Source organism: Pleurodeles waltl, chromosome 5 (assembly GCF_031143425.1).
Source record: "Pleurodeles waltl isolate 20211129_DDA chromosome 5, aPleWal1.hap1.20221129, whole genome shotgun sequence".
Taxonomy (NCBI): domain Eukaryota; kingdom Metazoa; phylum Chordata; class Amphibia; order Caudata; family Salamandridae; genus Pleurodeles; species Pleurodeles waltl.
In genome coordinates this window covers 627,591,015-627,608,778 of record NC_090444.1, presented here as the reverse complement: position 1 = coordinate 627,608,778, position 17,764 = coordinate 627,591,015, and the positions used below count along the sequence as shown (strand labels likewise).

At 43.9% G+C, this 17,764-nt stretch overlaps 1 protein-coding gene across 1 annotated transcript in view; it reads left to right on the top strand.

Annotated features, from left to right (window-relative positions):
* RPS6KA2 (ribosomal protein S6 kinase A2) overlaps nt 1-17,764 on the top strand; it is a 1,517,835-nt gene that overhangs the window by 1,486,594 nt on the left and 13,477 nt on the right. The window contains exon 20 of the mRNA XM_069234488.1: nt 4,997-5,134. Within this exon, the coding sequence (XP_069090589.1) occupies nt 4,997-5,134 (138 nt within the window). The remainder of the gene's footprint in view (nt 1-4,996; nt 5,135-17,764) is intronic.

Genomic DNA, 17,764 nt, shown 5'->3' with positions numbered 1-17,764 from the left:
TGAAATTCCCCAGGGTGCCACACTGGGTCCAGAAAATTTCATATGTATGACTCTGCATTTGATCCCTCCTGTCCTGGACATGATGTTGTTGGCACTATATGTACAATACCTCCTTGAGCTGGTGTCAGTTCTGTTCTTTCAGTGTCTACCAATGCAGATATGGAGTTTGATTCCTATCATATCTGACAGAGAAACTTTCCCTCTAAATTTTTTTAAGGTGCAGACAATGTCACTCTCTTAGAAACGGGGTCTTTGGTTGACAGTCATGTTACCCCCTCTTCAAGCAAGAACCCTCACTCTAGTCAGGTTAAAAGAGAATCACCCTCAGCTAACCCCTGCTTACCCCCTTGGTAGCTTGGCAGAGCAGTAGGCTTAACTTCAGAGTGCCAGGTGTAAAGTATTTGTACTAACACACACAGTAACTCAATGAAAACACTACAAAATGACACAACAGGGAATATTTAGCTAAACAAAACAAGACCAAAACAACAAAAATCCGACATACACAAGTCAAGTTATGAATTTTTAAAGATTAAACTCAAAAAGAGCGCTTAGAAACACAAAATGCTTCGATGAGATGTTAATACGGCGTCGTGATGGAGTCGTTCCCAATAAGCCAACACCAGCAGCGCCGGACACGGAGTCGCGTAGACCCCCAAGTACAGTACCTTTGGTGAAGAGTGAAACCAAGTCGATGCGCGAAGTCGGGGATCGCGGCGTCTGTGCAAAATGTTGAATCCACGCACTTCGAGCAGAGTCGGTCACGACGTGGTGCGGCTACTTCCACGGAGTCACAGACTTCAGCGGGGATGCAGCGGCATCGGGCCTGCAAAGGTCGTTGCATTCCAGCGAAGATCACGGAGTCAGTTGCAGGCGGCGTCTCCGGATTCAGCAGAGGCGTCAGTCCGAAGTTGTCTGAAGTCGATTTCCTTGAATTTCCACTAGCTTTCCTTTCAAGGGCCTAGGGACTGGATAGGGCACCACTTGTCAGAGCAGGAGTCTCTCCAGAGACTCCAGAGACTCCTGGTGCTGGCAGAGAGAAGTCTTTGCTGTCTCTGAGACTTCAAACAACAGGAGGCAAGCTCTAAATCAAGCCCTTGGAGATTTCTTCACAAGATGGAAGGCACACAAAGCCCAGTCTTTGCCCTCTTACTCTGGCAGAAGCAGCAACTGCAGGATAGCTCCACAAAGCACAGTGACAGGCAGGGCAGCACTTCTCCTCAGCTCTTCAGCTCTTCTCCAGGCAGAGGTTCCTCTTGATGTCCAGAAGTGATGTAAAGTCTGTGGTTTTGGGTGCCCTTCTTGTACCCAATTTCTCCTTTGAAGTAGGCCTACTTCAAAGTAAAGTCTCTTTTGAATGTGAAATCCTGCCTTGCCCAGGCCAGGCCCCAGACACTTACCAGGGGGTTGGAGACTGCATTGTGTGAGGACAGGCACAGCCCTTTCAGGTGTAAGTGACCACTCCTCCCCTCCCTCCTAGCTCTGATGGCTCATCAGGAAATGCAGACTACACCACAGCTCCCTTTGTGTCACTGTTTAGTGTGAGGTGCAACCAGCCCAACTGTCAAACTGACCCAGACAGGGAATCCACAACCAGGCAAAATAACAGAAATGGTATAAGCAAGAAAATGCTCACTTTCTAAAAGTGGCATTTTCAAACACACAATCTTAAAATCAACTTTACTAAAAGATGTATTTTTAAATTGTGAGCTCAGAGACCCCAAACTCCATGTGTCCATCTGCTCCCAAAGGGAATCTACACTTTAATCAGATTTAAAGGTAGCCCCCATGTTAACCTATGAGAGGGACAGGCCTTGCAACTGTGAAAAACGAATTTAGCAATATTTCACTGTCAGGACATATAAAACACATTACTGCATGTCCTACCTTAACCATACACTGCACCCTGCCCTTGGGGCTACCTAGGACCTACCTTAGGGGTGCCTTACATGTAAGAAAATGGAAGGTTTGGGCCTGGCAAGTGGGTACACTTGCCAAGCCGAATTTACAGGTACAACTGCACACACAGACACTATGGCAGGTCTCAGGCATGATTACAGAGCTACTCATGTGGGTGGCACAACCAGTGCTACAGGCTCACTAGTAGCATTTGATTTACAGGCCCTGGCACCTCTAGTGCACTTTACTAGGGACTTACTAGTAAACCAAATATGCCAATCATGGATAAGCCAAATACATACACATTTACACAGAGAGCATACGCACTTTAGCACTGGTTAGCAGTGGTAAAGTGCTCAGAGTTCAAAAGCCAACAGCAACAGGTCAGAAAAAATAGGAGGCAGGAGGCAAAAAGATTGGGGATGACCCTGCATAAGCAAAAAAGTCCAACACACTCACTAAACTACAGGTTTGAAACCGTGTCATGAATGCAACCAACAGATGTAGGTAACTGCTTATGGTGCCTCGGCTACAAACACAACTCAGCATTGTGTCCCTATTGCGTCAAGATGAACATGAAAGCTATCTACCACCATGAGGCATAGCTCACTGTTGCCCAACTATGTTATTCTAAAAATTGTTCATAGTCTAAGTAGAAGGCCTGGCAGTCTCAGTGAAAGTGATGGGAGAGGATGCACTCCCACTGCCAAGGCCACTCCCATGACCTATCCTTATCAAGGTCATGGAGCTCTGATAAGTCTAAAACGTCCCACAAAAACATAAAAAAGTAAAAACCTAGATCTCCCTTATCCCAACACTCAGAATTATGTGACACACCTGATGCGCCTTTGGGCCCCTCTGATCTGAGGCGGCCCCCAGTAGGGATGGGTGAAACATTCAGCTCTGCCGATAGTGTTCGTGGAGTATTGCTCTCTCTGAATTATGCTTAGCGCATAGTGGCACAGTATTTTTCACATGTGGCTCACCAACATTAGTCGAGGATATACACCCTCTAGCGTGAGTTTCCAGAGCTAGAATGCCTCCCAGCGAGATTTCTCAACACTGGCGGTCTCAGCAGGTTGTGACTGTTCATGTGAATCAGAAAAGCTGCAGAAAGAATTAGCAGCCACTGGCACACTGCGTGGTGCAGTTTGTGATGATTTTACGGCACGGAACAAGCTCTGGGAAATAAAATTCAGTAGTGCAAAATGCCCAAAGTCCACCCACTTGTGGAACTCCACTGAATTGAGCAGAGTTTTTTTATGTAACCGTGCCAGTTCCACACACCCTTAGTCTCTAGTCATCTTACTATCGGTGGGTCATTCTTCAAATGTGCCTCTTCACTTTGCACGAAGATAGACCCCTTCCTCGGGATTAGCGCTGCCGGTGTCAGCCTCAGTGCCACTCATAATTCCGACCTGAGGCGATGCTCAACACCACCATCAAGTTTATGACCAACGTTTTCAGCAGCAGTATTGCAGGACCTTAACTTAGTGCTCACCTACTTGATTTGTGTGGTCTTCAAACCCATGCATAATTACTCTCTTTGTCTTCTTACCATCAAGACAGCATTCCTTATTGCCATAACATCAGCCAGGCAAGTGAGCTAACTACAGGCATTGTCCATTGTTCTGCATATATATCATTCTTCCTGGACAAAAATGGATTTCCTGCCTAAGGTAATCACACACTTCCATAAAAGGAAATCCGTCACATTGTTGGCTTTTTATGCACTGTCTCATCCCTTGAAGGAGAAAGAAGGGGTTCATCGCCTCGACCTAAATGGTCACTTAGCTTTTATATGGACCTACTCAGAGATTACTGAGAGGATGACCAACGTTTCATTGGTTTCTCTAGGGCTAAAAAAAGGCAAAGTGGTGCAAAAGAGGAGCATCTGATGATGGATTGTATTATGTATCAAGATCTGCTAGGAGCTAACCAGGGAGCAGCTCCCACAAGGCTTAGGCACTCATTCCACCAGAGGGAAGGCTGCTACCACTGCACTTACAGGTGGTGTGCTTGTCCAAGGCATTTGCCAGGCTGCTTCATTGGTATCCCTCCACAAGTTCACAAAGTATTACTGCCTAGATGGTCAATTCAGGGGGAATGGACACTTTCCTTGATCTTTCCTGCAGGATTTCCTGGACTGAGCCATTCCACAGACCCAATACCCCAGACTACTTTAGTATCTAATCTCATGGTGAGTAATCTGAGGTTAAAAATCTCTATCAGATGAACGAGGTAATGCCTTTTCCAGTATAGACTCAATCTCACCGCAGATTCTTCCCCAACCTACTTTCCTCCCTATTCTGTGGAATGGACTCATCTAGGTATTTAATGAGATTCTTACCTAGAGTCTGCACAATTGCCATAAACTGATTTCAAAGGCTCCGCATCCTTTGGCGCAGACGTCAGAAAGAAGCTGATGTCAGCGTTTAGAGTTGGCACACATAGAGGAGCCCCATCTTCATCACTGGGGCAGGATGGACCCACGGCAAAGCTGCTTGACACCACTTGCTGATGTTTTAGGAAGTTGCTTCGAAAATATCCAGATCCATTCTAGCTACTAGGAGAAATTCACAAGATGAAAAGTCTGCAGTTTGATAGAGTCACTACCAGAAGATCTGTTACTGAAAGTAAGTAACTTGTTATTCAAACAGCAATATAATTCCACTCTAATGAAAAATTATGAGCTATGCAAATGGCAATAATAACAGCTTATTCAAGTATAGAATAGTTAGGCATTTGTGATTTTGTCTTTAATAAATAATAATTCTACATTAGTTTAAAAGGCATATATTTTTAACCCCAACCTTTCAACATGTTCAGTATTTGCTAGATCACTTGGTGCACCGATAACTTTACTATACATTTCAATGCATTTTTTATTTAATAAAAAGCAATTTAAGATCATAATTAGTGAAGAATGCATAGTATTTACCATGAAGTGTAGTTCTGTACTTGGTGACATTGCTTATTTTCCTGTAATCATCTGGGGAAGGCAAAGATCATTACAAAGAATACATATTGTTCACTGATCAAAATAAAGGAAGAATCAGATAGTTAATGTTTTCTTGCCTTTTTGTTTCTATCATAGGACATAGTATCAAAGATGCTATATGTAGATCCACACCAGCGGCTGACTGCAGTCCAAGTACTGAGACATCCCTGGATAGTAAACAGGGAGTATTTGTCTCAAAATCAACTCAGCAGACATGATGTTCATCTTGTAAAGGTATGTATCTGTGCAATAGGTATGCTATGTTTATTGTACTGTACTTAACCATACATCATTTGGTACCCATAAAAAGACAACACCCTAGTGTATTTGATTTAATAAGTATTATGTTGTGCAATCTCTATTGTCTAAAATAGATTTTATTCATAAGTTTCAAAGGCCATTAAAGACAATATTGATATGTAATGCTCATTCACACAACACATAGGGGCATTGAAGTTTACAGACTGAGAAAAGTGCTTTTTCTCATGACACAGAATCCAGAGATGAGAAACAATTCCATTCATTACTTAAACCTCTAGAGTACGTTGTGCAATGTAGACTCCACGGTTATACATATTCTCCTTCAAACTGGCCATCTGACAATCCTTCAAGTCCATATTTCTCGCACCATCCACCTGGTCCCAGACAGAACCCTGATTACCTACCTAGGGCTGAAACGATGCCCCGTGGCTTCTTCTGCATATTTCCATCTTCATTTCAGGACACAACCCATTCCCCAGTTGCAGACTCCCTTTGATTTAACTCACAATCCATTCAAACTTTAAACTCCCCAAAATATAATAAGACCCCATTAGTTCTGACATCTGGACACTTTTCTTCCTTATGGATCTAAATCTCCTTCACTCACGCCATCTTTCATCTGTTCCTTGGGATTAAAGTTGAGATTAAGGTCCTTTTCTCACCCATCTATCTTTAATCTTTTTGAGGATAGGGTATCAAGGCTTAAACATCACTTTTGTTTCTTTACCATCTTGTTGCTGCCAACCCTCAACTTTTTTCAAATAATGATATCAATTATAGTTGACTCCTCTATCTACAATCTGCATCATGATTCATATGATGTAGGATATCTTTGAAATGTATGAAGTAATTTTATTAAACCACTCTAACAGAAGGTGTACAGGGGATGCTGCCTCTGCTTTTTAAAGCTTCCAGGGATACAGTGTCCACAATTCCCTGCATCACCTCAGTTCCTATAATACAAGATGGACTGTAAATCTACAAGATAGAGTTCTTCTTCTGGCAAAGACAGATACAGAGCGTCTGTTAACCATGTACAATTTAAAGTAGGTACTGATAAAATGATTATAGGATAGAATATTACCGACAAAAATATCAGCAAGAAAAATATTTTCCAAAGAAATTATTGTACAACTATTGCCTTTAAATATTATGGCCTTCATTATAACATTGACGGTAAATCACGCCTACTGCCACGGCGACGGCCTCCAAAAAACCGTCTCCGTGGCTACCTAACATCCACCATAATATGACCGTAGCCGGAATTCCTCCAGAAGGCTGGCGGAATTCCGGCTGAGGTCATGGCGGCGGAGAGGCGGTAAGGTAGCGCTGCTGCCGTCAGCAGCGCCACACCAGTAGAACGCCGCCGACCATATCATGACACATGATATGGCCTGGCGGTGTTCCGCTGGTGGACCCTGCTGCTGGCAGCAACGCCGTGTCCCGTCTCCTGCCGGAGGACCCCTGCAAGCAGGTAAGTCGGCTTCTCCAACAGGGGAGGGGGGTGTTGCGTGTGTGTGTGGGGGTGACTGTTTTTGTATGCATGCATGCGTGTGTGAGGCATGTGGAATGCTTGTGTGCATGAATGGGTGTGAGTGTATGTTGTGTCATGTGAATGAGTTTGTGCTTTTATGTATGTTAGTTGTGTTGTGGTGTGTGTGTATGCATGTATGCATGCATGGGTGGATGTGGGTATGCGTGTGTGTATGAGTGTGTATGTCTGCGCATGTAGGTATGTGTATGTTGGGGAGTCGGGAGGGGGAGGGAGGGTGGGAGAAGACTCTGGGGTAGAGGAGGAGGGGGGCGGGAGAGACCCCTATCAGTGCCAGGGAAGGAATTCCCTGGCATTGATAGTACCTACTGCCACGGTTTTCGTCGCAGTAAGATTGCCACGAAAACCATGGTGGTACACGGGGTCATAATCCCAAGGGTGGGACAATGATGGCCACCTGGCTGGAGACCGAAGTCTCCAGCCTGGCGTCTGTTACCGCCCTGGCGGACGGAGTGGTATATTGGCAGTTTGGCTTGAGCCAAACCGCCAATGTCATATTTTGGGGAAAGGTACTGCCAGCCTGTTGGCAGTACATTTCTCCAAAATAACGCCATCCACCAGGGTCATAATGAAGGCCTATGTATGTAGAATAAAAAATATAATTAAAAAAAACTATAGAAGACCATGTTCTACCAAGATTGGAGTGACATAAGTACGGATCCATGTGTGTGGGACATATTAACCCAAAGCTACATAATATAGGCCCTCATCACAACTTCGGCAGTCTTTCACAAAGACCACCGAAGCTGCGGGCGCCAGCATACCGCCAGTGCTGGAGGTATATCTGGCTCCCTATTATGACTTTTCCCCTGGGCCAGCGGATGGTAACAGTGTTTCCGTCCGCTGGTCCAGCGGAAAAGTCACACCAACATTGCAGCCGGCTCGTAATAGAGCCGGCTGCAATGTTCATGTGCAGCGGGTGCAGTAGCACCCGTCGCGCATTTCACTGCAGAAATTCGGGCAGTGAAATGTGCAATGGGACTGTGCTTGGGGGCCCTTGCACTGCCCATGCCAAGTGCATGGGCAATGCAGGGGCCCCCAGGGGCACCCCGAGTCCCCCTTACCGCCAGCCTTTCCATGGCGGTGTTTACGAGGTGGGTCGGAAATTGCGGCCCCATACCGACTATAGGCACTAATAAAAAGACAATGATGGCTTCTTTATCAATACCACCAGGAAAGTTAAACCCTAGAGCTGCTTAATCTCGTGGGGATTTATGGGAATCCACCTGGTAGCTCTGGAGTGGGTCTTAAGTGTGTCACTGTTGTCCCTCAAAAACTGTTCTGCATACAAATTAGTCTGCTTAACAATATTTTCCAAAACACATCATCATTAAACAGTTAGAAGAAATTGATCATCAAAAAGTTCACTGTATTGACTCTACACCCAGAAACACCACTAAAGGCAGGCAAAACAGTATGCACCAGGTTAGGGGCAACCTAGGGTTCAGTGCTTCCAATTGGAAACCTTCCAGGCCCTGGGGGCTGCAGGCCAACTTGCTCTTACTGCGCTACCAGCATATCACTGCCCTCCTCTAAAAGAGGCACTTCATCAGCGCTAATAGTGAATTCATCATCAGATGATTCACTGTCAGAATCTTCAACTTGGTCCTCAGCCTCAGATGCTGAGTCAGTTTCAGAGCCAAGTTTAGAGGCAGATTCAAAAAGCAAACATACAACATGCTGGGTGGCCAGCTTGTAGGCAGCCACAATGCTTACTTCTGAAACTAACATAACTAATAAGACAGCACTAAAAAACACTTTGGCAAATTTGAACTCAACAAACTCAGTTATATCAATAGGTAAATATGACTGTTGACATATAATGGTCTTGAAAAAACTATAAACACAGTCCACACAGTGAACTTGATACAAAGGGCCAGATGTAGGAAAATTGCAAGTCGCAATTTGCAATGCAGAACGGTGTCTCAGACACCGTCTGCGAGTCGGTATGGGGTCGCAGAGACCCACCTCATTAATATTAATGAGGTGGGTCGGAAATTGCGGCCCCATACCGACTATAGGCACTCACAAACATGGAGGCCTGCTGTAGTCAGCAGACCTCCATGTTCGTGACTGCTTTTAAATAAACAGTTTTTTTTTTTAAGTGTATCCCGTTTTCCTTAAAGGAAAATGAGCTGCACTTAAAAAAAAATCCGAAACCTTTAGTTTCGGTGTTTTTTCAGGGCAGGTAGTGGTCCCTTGGACCACTATCTGCCCTGAAAAAATAATTTGGGGTCCATTCACAAAGAGGAAGGGGTCCCATGGGGACCCCTTCTAATTTGCGAGTGGGTTACCATCCACTTGAAGTGGATGGTAACTGCGACACCATTTGCGACCGCATATGCGGTCGCAAATGGTATTGCATACCACTCCGAATCGCAAATAGGAAGGGAACACCCCTTCCTATTTGCGATTCTGAAATGCATTTTGCGATTCGGTCCCGACTCGCAATATGCATTTCTGAATAGGAAAATGCGATTTGCGAGTCGCAAACGGCAATTTTTGCCGTTTGCGACTCGCAAATGCTTTCCTACATCTGGCCCTAAATATTCTCTCATACAGCTAGGCTGATGATCAACTGAATCTTCTCTGCACAGACACAGCAAGCACCAATGATATCACTTTAGAAAGGAAAAAGAAAAAAAATTACACACAAAATTACACAATATAGATCTTGAGCAAATCCAAACGTGAATTTGAAAAAACAATAAATCATAAGCTAAATATGCTAAAATTATTACAACCGTTAAAAAATGACACTCATTTGACGTAAATATTACAAAAAGGTTTCTTTACCAAACACATGCAACTGCACAACCTGCAGATCGACCAGTGCCAAAACCACAAGCAGGAGTAGCCACCAAGGAAATCAAAGGTTTTGCTTTAGAATAAAAAGGCCAAATAAAACATTAAGATCACAAATGCAAATGATGACAAGAAATAAAACAGTTAACATTATAAAACACTAAGAAGTCTGCCCCCAAGGGCAGATCAGCCTCACAAATATCTGATCTGCCACAAATCAAAGACAAGAAATTGATACCCTAGAGGGGAGTCACCCTTACCCCAGCCAAACAACAGTCCACACACACCATCAGTAAAATTCTAAGTTCAAACACACCATCAACCAAATGCCAGCCACATGGCAGGCCAGACACTCCATCAGCCAACCGCCAGTATACACACGGCCACCCAAAGGCCTGTACATGCACAGCCAGCCAAATCCCAGTACACGCAGACTGACAGACATACTCCTCTTCACACACACACAGAAACAGATTCCCTGGTTTCTGGTGATTTTCTGCCACCATTGGGACGCAGGTCAGCCTAAAAATGGCTGATCTGCCCCAAGAGGGGAGGAGTGGAAAACAGCCGAAACCTGTAGGAATACATTTTAGCAGCGACGCTTGCCAAAAGAGCTGCTTCTCCCCGACATGTACACAAATTAATCCCTGGTGTCTAGTGGTTTTCTGCCCCTCTTGGCAGCAGTTCGGCCTAAAAAGTCACTCCCCACTATGTAAACACATCAATCCCTAATGTTGAGTGGTTTTCAAGAGGGGGCAAATTTGCAGATTGACCTAAACATTTTGGCCAATTTGCCCCCCGGGGGGGGGGGGAATAGCCACAATAATTCCTCAATAATGGGAGTGCCTCTTGCCCAAGGGGCTGCTCCCCAACATGTTCATGCATTAATTCTTGGTGTCTAGTGGTTTCTCTCCCACCCCATGGGGGCATATGGACCTAATAAATGGCCAATCTAGGGGCAGAAAATGGCCACAATATTTCCCCAATAATGGGGAGTGACCCTTGTCCAAGGGGCCACTCCCCACACCAAAAACAAACCCTGGTATCTAGTGGGTGCATTCTTGCTGTACAATCGCGGTCCCGCCCATGATTCCACAGCAGAAATGCATCATTAAATCACAAGGGGAGGGCTCAGGGGGCTTCAGAAGTTCTTCTACTGCAGTCCCTGATGAAGGCATGAGGTGTGGGGCCCGCCGGGGAGCACCTGTGCTTTCCCCGTGGGGGGTGCTAGGATGTGCTGGACATGTCCTTAGCACCTCAGTGCCAGTGCTGAGGAAGTGTACAGCACTTCCTTAGCACTGGAAGGATTAAAGTTTGCTTGTTTGTTTATTATTTGTATAGCTAAATAGCTAAAACAGTGCAGACACATTATGACCATTACAAATACATTACAGAGAATTATAAACAGTGTCAAATAAGGATAACACATTGAAATAAAGAAAAAAAGGACCCTAAAAGTATTTCAGCTAGCATATGCTCCTTAGCCTGAATCATTTGGATCCTACATCGGCACCCAATCTAACTCAAAACGCACATAGCAGAAAACTTGTGTCCTGTTAAAAATGTGGGCCTGATTTAGATATTGGCGGATGAGTTACTCTGTCACAACAGTGACAGATATCCTGTCTGCCAAAATCTAAATCCCAATACATCCTATAGTATTTCGATTTCGGTGGACGGTATATCCATCACTGTTGTGACAGAGTAACTCCTCCACCAATATCGAAATCAGGCCCTTTGTCTCCTGTCCTAAAGTAAGCTTGTGTTGACCTAAATCATGTTATCTGCCATAGCTCAATCACTAGCTCTGTCACACTGTGATGACTACATTATCCTCCTAAAAAACTGCTTGACCTTTCTGTGACAACATGAAGGCATTGATTAACAATGCTGCCCACCTGCTTAAATGGCACTGGAAAAACATATTTAAAATAGTCCTCATTGGATTGCTATGCCTCCTGTTATAAGCAGTAAACCCACCTCCCTTTGTGTACTCTACAGAGCTGTGACTATTAGGATTTTGTGTATCCTGTTTGCTAAGTTGTACCTACACTTAGTTAGGCCCTGGTGAAATTTGCTGGGTGTAATCTTACATTGTTTCTGCCATATCGAGTAATTCTTGTTACTAATGCTTGTACTTGCCAAAATTATGCCATTACACCATGTCATATACAGTGGCGTAACAAAGGTCCCCACAGCCCTCACAGTGCAAGGGGGACCCCGAGCTCCGGGAGGTGGGGCAGCACACTACACTAGCCTGAAACCTCCTGAGTGAGTCCAGAAAGGGGGCCCCTATATATATGTACTGTGCATGGGGGCCCCCTCAAGTTTTGTTACAACACTGGTCAATTAATTCTGAAGTACATTTTTCGTAGTATGGGAAGAATGCAAACAAAGAAAGTGAGAGGGGCTGGGGTTTGCAGTACTTATGATTTTTTTTTCTGTGTGGGGCCTTTGTCCTCAGGTCCAAAAAGCAAGCATGCATTTTGTGCTAGAATACAGCTTCAAATGCCAAATTTGCATTTTGCATATTTTTCTCAAATTATACAAAAGGAAATTACTTACATTTAGCACACCTTAAGACTTAGAACTTCACTGGGGAAGAACAAAACTTCAAGCATTACCCTCCTAAGCTTTCAGACTTGGAATGCCCTAAACCTGCTAATGAAATATAACTCCATTCGTAGTTTTGGAATGTCCTACACCGTCCATTGAGATTTAACCTCATTCATCGACAAAATTAAGACTTTGTAAATTTAGACAGCATATAATGGGTAGTCAGCCAGCTATATAAAAGCTGTACTTAAACCTTACAAAAGACGTATGATCTACTCTTGTCCAGGTCAACTATGCCCTTGTGGTTATCCTATCTGGCTTACAGTGATGCGTTAATAGCAACCAAGTGTGTCATCCAGAGAGTAGCATATATTCACCTCATCAACTTGCTTATGTCGAAATACTTTGATATATTTTGCTGCATGTGGAGAAGCACCATAATTAGGCACCTATGACAAAAAATAAATATTCTGAAAAAATACCACCACTAAAGACACAGCTGAAGCCCTTGCTAGCAGCACAGTAGCAATGATTAAGGCCTAAGTCCTTGAACATACTGCCTACATCTGACATTAATACACTGTTGGTGTGCACAATATTAGATGTGAGAGTAACAAGTATATGTCCCCCATATGAACATTTGATCATCATCTAGGTGGTAGGTAGAATAGGTGCATTAGATAACTGGCAGTGGGAAAACAATGCCTCATCATACTTATCTCTTCATGACACACCTCTCACACGTAAATAAACACACACCTGTATTTTTCTCTCTGTCACTGACGTGACACTCTGCAATGTCCTCTTCCTATCTTCTTTCTGTTGCCCTGGTCATCATCCTCTATATCCTTTCTCTCACTCTCTTGCTCTTCTCCTCTGTTCATTTCAGCTCTCCTCCATAAGCTCCGGGACAGTCAGAGACACGGAGACATCTTTTGCCTGGGCCCTTTTAACCTGCATTAAATAAATAATTTTGCAAGTTTGTTAATTTATGTTGTGATTCTTTTGTATATTATTTGTTAGAAATGGGGTTTCTGGTTGGCTAGGGTATGCACCTAAGCCAGGCAGAACCCACCCACTCTAGTCAGGGCAAAGGAGTTACTCGTCCAAGATAACCCTGCTCACCCCCTTGGTAGCTTGCCACGATCAGTCAGGCTTATCCCAGAGGCGATGGGTAAAGCGTTTGCACAATACACACATGACACACTAGCCCCACCACAAAAGGGAAACACAACACCAAGTTATATAAAAATAAACTGTATTGTATACAACACAATTATTAGGCCTCCATGCGAGACTTCCGCCCTGTGGTCTCCAGGGACAAAATCAGGGCCACAGGAGTGATCAGGCTCCTAGCACTGGGAACAGGGGAGAGGGATTCCCCCCTTATCCCCTGTGTCCTGCTTCCAGGGTGGCCCTGGGATCCAAAGGGAGACCTCTGATGTGTTCTTCCTGCCTCCTGGGGCCACCTGTGTGCGATTGGGCCCAAGTAAGGTCCTTCTGGTGCCCGGGAGGAATCCTCGGAGTGTACCTCACCCCAGGAGCACTGATAGGAGCACACTTGCTCCAACTTCTTTTTCTTTGTGCCCTGGGGGCACACGGCAGCGCGATTCACTTGTGCTTCATACAAACAGCCCTCCCGGGCTGCAGCAGTGATTTTTTAAATCGGAAAAACGATTTTAAGCGCAAGATGACTTCAGGCGCTATTAGCAAAATAAAAGAGTTGACGCTCACTAGGCTCCCAGGCAGCCGCTAGAGCACTTTTTAAGGTGCTCTGTCAGAAAAAGTGAAGTACTCCTCATTCACTTCCGGCAGGTCATGGCAGGGGTCCAGGGCCACAGCACCCAGGCCCTAGGGGACACAACAGATGGAGCACAAGGGAGAAGGGCGCAGCAGCAGGCTATCACAAAGGGTTGCATTCAGTGGCAGATCCTCCAAGTGACCAAGCAGGTCACAGGTCAGCACAGCAGCAGCAATCCAAGGCGGTTTCTGATGAGTCCCTCCTGCAGCATTCTGTGTCCATTTCAATGTGTTTCAGTTCAAAAGTGTCTCCAAATTGTAGGGAAAACTCCCCTGTACCTATACTCAGTTTTAGCAGTGTTTCACAAAGAAGGGGAGAGGAGGTTCCAGCCAGTTACAACTGGTTCTGGGACTGGCCCCTCTCTCCTCCAGCACAGGCTCCAAACATCAGTTGGGGGTAAACAACCCTTTTTGTGTGAAGCCAGGGCACAGCCTTTACAGGTGCAAGTGTGCCCCACCCCCCCCTTCTCTCAGACCATGAAGACTATTCAAAATGCAGATGCACCTCCGTGATACCTCCACCTTCCATGTGTACAGGCTGTCAGAAAAGTATGCACAAAGCCCAACTGTCACTCTGCCCAGATGTGGATTGGAGTCAAGCTGCAAAACCCCAGAGTCATAAGCACAGAGAAATGCTTACTTTCTAGAAGTGGCATTTCTGTAATAGTAATAAAAAATCCACTTACACCAGTAAGCAGCATTTCTCACTACCGTTACAACCATATCAAACATGCCTACGCTACCTCTCATAAATCAGACAATACCCCCTAGACATAAGGCAGGGCATTTCCAATACAATTCTATGAGAAGGCACAACTCACAGCAGTGAGAAACCAAATAGATTGTTTTGTTTGTCACTACCAGGACAGGCCACGCTACTAGGCACATGTCTTGCCTTCTACATACATAGCACCCTGCCGATAGGAATACCTAGGGCCTACCTTAGGGGTGACTTACACATAGTAAAAGGGAAGTTCTGGGCCTATCAAGTAAATTTAGATGCCAGGTCTCTGTGGCAGAAAACTGCACACACAGGCCCTGCGCTAGCAGGCCTGAGACAGGTTTGAAAGGCTACTTCAGTGGGTGCGGCAAGCAACGCTGCATGCCCACTAGTAGTATTTAGGTTACAGGCCCTGGGTATAGAGATACCACCGTACAAGGTACTTATAGGTAAATTAAATATTAGTTATAAGCCAATCATACCAACTTTAGAAGGGAGAGCACCTGCATTTTAGCACTGATCAGCAATGATAAAGTGCTCAAAGTCTTAGAGCCAACAGCGAGAGGTCAGAACAAATATGAGGAAGGAGGCAAAAAGTCAGGGGATGAACCTGCTTATATTTTTAAGTTGGTGGGTATATATTGTTAATGGTGCATATAATTTGCATAAACTAGCAATACCTTATAGCATAGTATTAAATATGGTGTCTTGTGATTCCTTTTTTTTACTGTGAGAAAATATCTTGGAAGCAATTTCTTTAAACAGATTTACATCAACAAATTGCATGCAAAAATTCTCAACCTGTTATAACCCTTAAAATCTGCACGTAAAATTGGCCTTCCATCACTTATGTTTTTTAAAATTGACCTCTGCTTCTTTCTACCCTCTGTCTCCCTTTTCTGTATACTAGTCACTCTAAAAAAGCTCATGCCTAACTGCCTCAAGGCTCTTGGGAACCATAAGAATATCTATTAATTCCAGCTAAGAATTGTGTCTCACCTCGCCTACCTTTAATCATCACATCTATGTCGACCATTACCACAGAATGCAAAGAATGAGCATGCAAAACTAACCCCAATAACCAGTTGACTAATTTGGCTTCCGAGCAGCGTGCTACTCGCCTCAAAGCGCTTCGATGCCTCGTTGGGAGTAGTAAGCACTATACAAATACAATTTTTATATTACTATAATATTTGCACCCTATCACTAAATATGAGAAATATGCCCTGCGATAGAACACAAATCTATACCTCACTTGACCTGAAAGGTGACTGTTACTCCTGACAGATATAAGATGAGTTTCACTATGAGGTAAAGATGAATTGTAATTATCAACCTGGAGCGTGGCCTAAAATATGCTTTATCCCCCAAGCAGTGGATACTGAAATCCTGTCCCCCCCATACATGCCATACGCCAGGTATGCACGGGCCTCTTCTGTTAATCAACGTTATGTTTATGCTTCACAAAAACTCTATTTTAACATTAAAAATATTGGGTGCATATCAAAGTCTTCCATATCGAAGCCACTCTTTGCTATTGTCAGTGGCAATTCCACATACCGTAATTAAAGGAATTGTTTACCCAGGAAGAACTGTGCTTACAGTAGACAGCGGCTTGCACCCCTAACAAAAAATAAGAAAAAATAAGAAAGACAAGCATTTGCAATGCAATAGGGTCTCGCATTTCTCCGAGTTACAGATATTTGCAGTTGTAAACTCTTAACCGAACTTTTCTTGCACATTCAATAGAAAAAAACAGCGTGATTGCGCTGTTACAGTTCATTCGTACGGTCAGTTGAAAATGGCATGCAGGTGGAAAAAAATGCAAAAAAAGAGCGTGATCGCGCTGCTACAGTTCACTCGTAGTGGCAAAAGTTCATTTATGTACGTAACCGGCAAAAGTGCAATTAACTATGTAACAGTGTCGATGTCATGCAACGTGCTAGACTTCTGCCAAGCAAGATCGCGCAGCGAAAAAAAGATAAAAAGTAGTCCACAAGCCTGACGGGAAGCAGCGAGCCTTGCATATTTTCAGTACTTGGTCGCTGCGCTCGAGAAGGGCTAACCAACGGAAAAGGCATGACGTATGCGTGCCTTACACTAATGAAAGCAAGCAGATTTTGAAAGGCAAGCCCACGAACCAATGAAAGACACTGACGTAACATGGACAGGGCTCCGAGCCCTTTTCTAGCTACTAAAGCGTCTTGCAAGCGAAACGCATGCGCAGGCGCAAGCGACGCAGGCTTGATCCTAAAAAAAGAAAGAAAGTAAGAAAGAATATCTTCTGAGTGGGATTGTGAGATCTAAAGACCCTGTAGTTCCATTTCAGAATAAAAAACATATATTGCCATAGGGTAAATTATATCCTTTAAAATTCATTATTTGATCAGGGAAATCAGGAATAAACAGCAGTATATTTGTTCCTGAACTAAAGCTCTCAGTAGCTGCTTGTGTGCCATAGACTGAGGCCAGACACTTATTGAATGAAAGAAATTGTCTTATTTATTCACATTTTAAACAAATTATGTACTGACCTGAGAAATATAGTAGTCTAATTCAATAACACTTAGTTAAACAGGTTGACAGTAAAATATTTTATATAGGGAGAGTTTCTAGTCATTTGAGCTGTACTATGAGTTTGGTTGCCTTTAATTTCTTGCAGGACACAGACATGTGTGTGGTGCTTGGTAACACGTTTCCATCAATACAGGATTATTAATATATTGACTTGTTTTATTGGTTTTTTTTAAATATATTATCCTCAAACAATGTCGGAAAGCCTGGCTGCTTTTTTAGCAAAACTTAAATGCCAACAGGAAGCATCTGCTGCAGCAGGGGTCTCCAACAAATGGATCACGAGCTACCAATGGCTCTCAGGCTACATCTGAGTACAGTGCACATGAAAATTACCTGTCAGCTGGTTTTGCAATAAGCAAATTGCCCAAATGCTAACGCAGCACGTTAAACATAGTGCATCGCTTTCTGTGGGGCCTTAGAAGTTTAAAATGTGGGTTACGTGTTAGCCCACACTCTTTTGAAAAAATCTTCCTTTGTTTTTCTTTCTCTTTTTTTTTCATTTTCTTTCTTTTCTACTTCTTTGTTTCCTTTTTGTGCAGCTTGGTTTCTTTTTCTCACTTTGGTCAGTCCATCTTTCTATAGTGCATTAGTT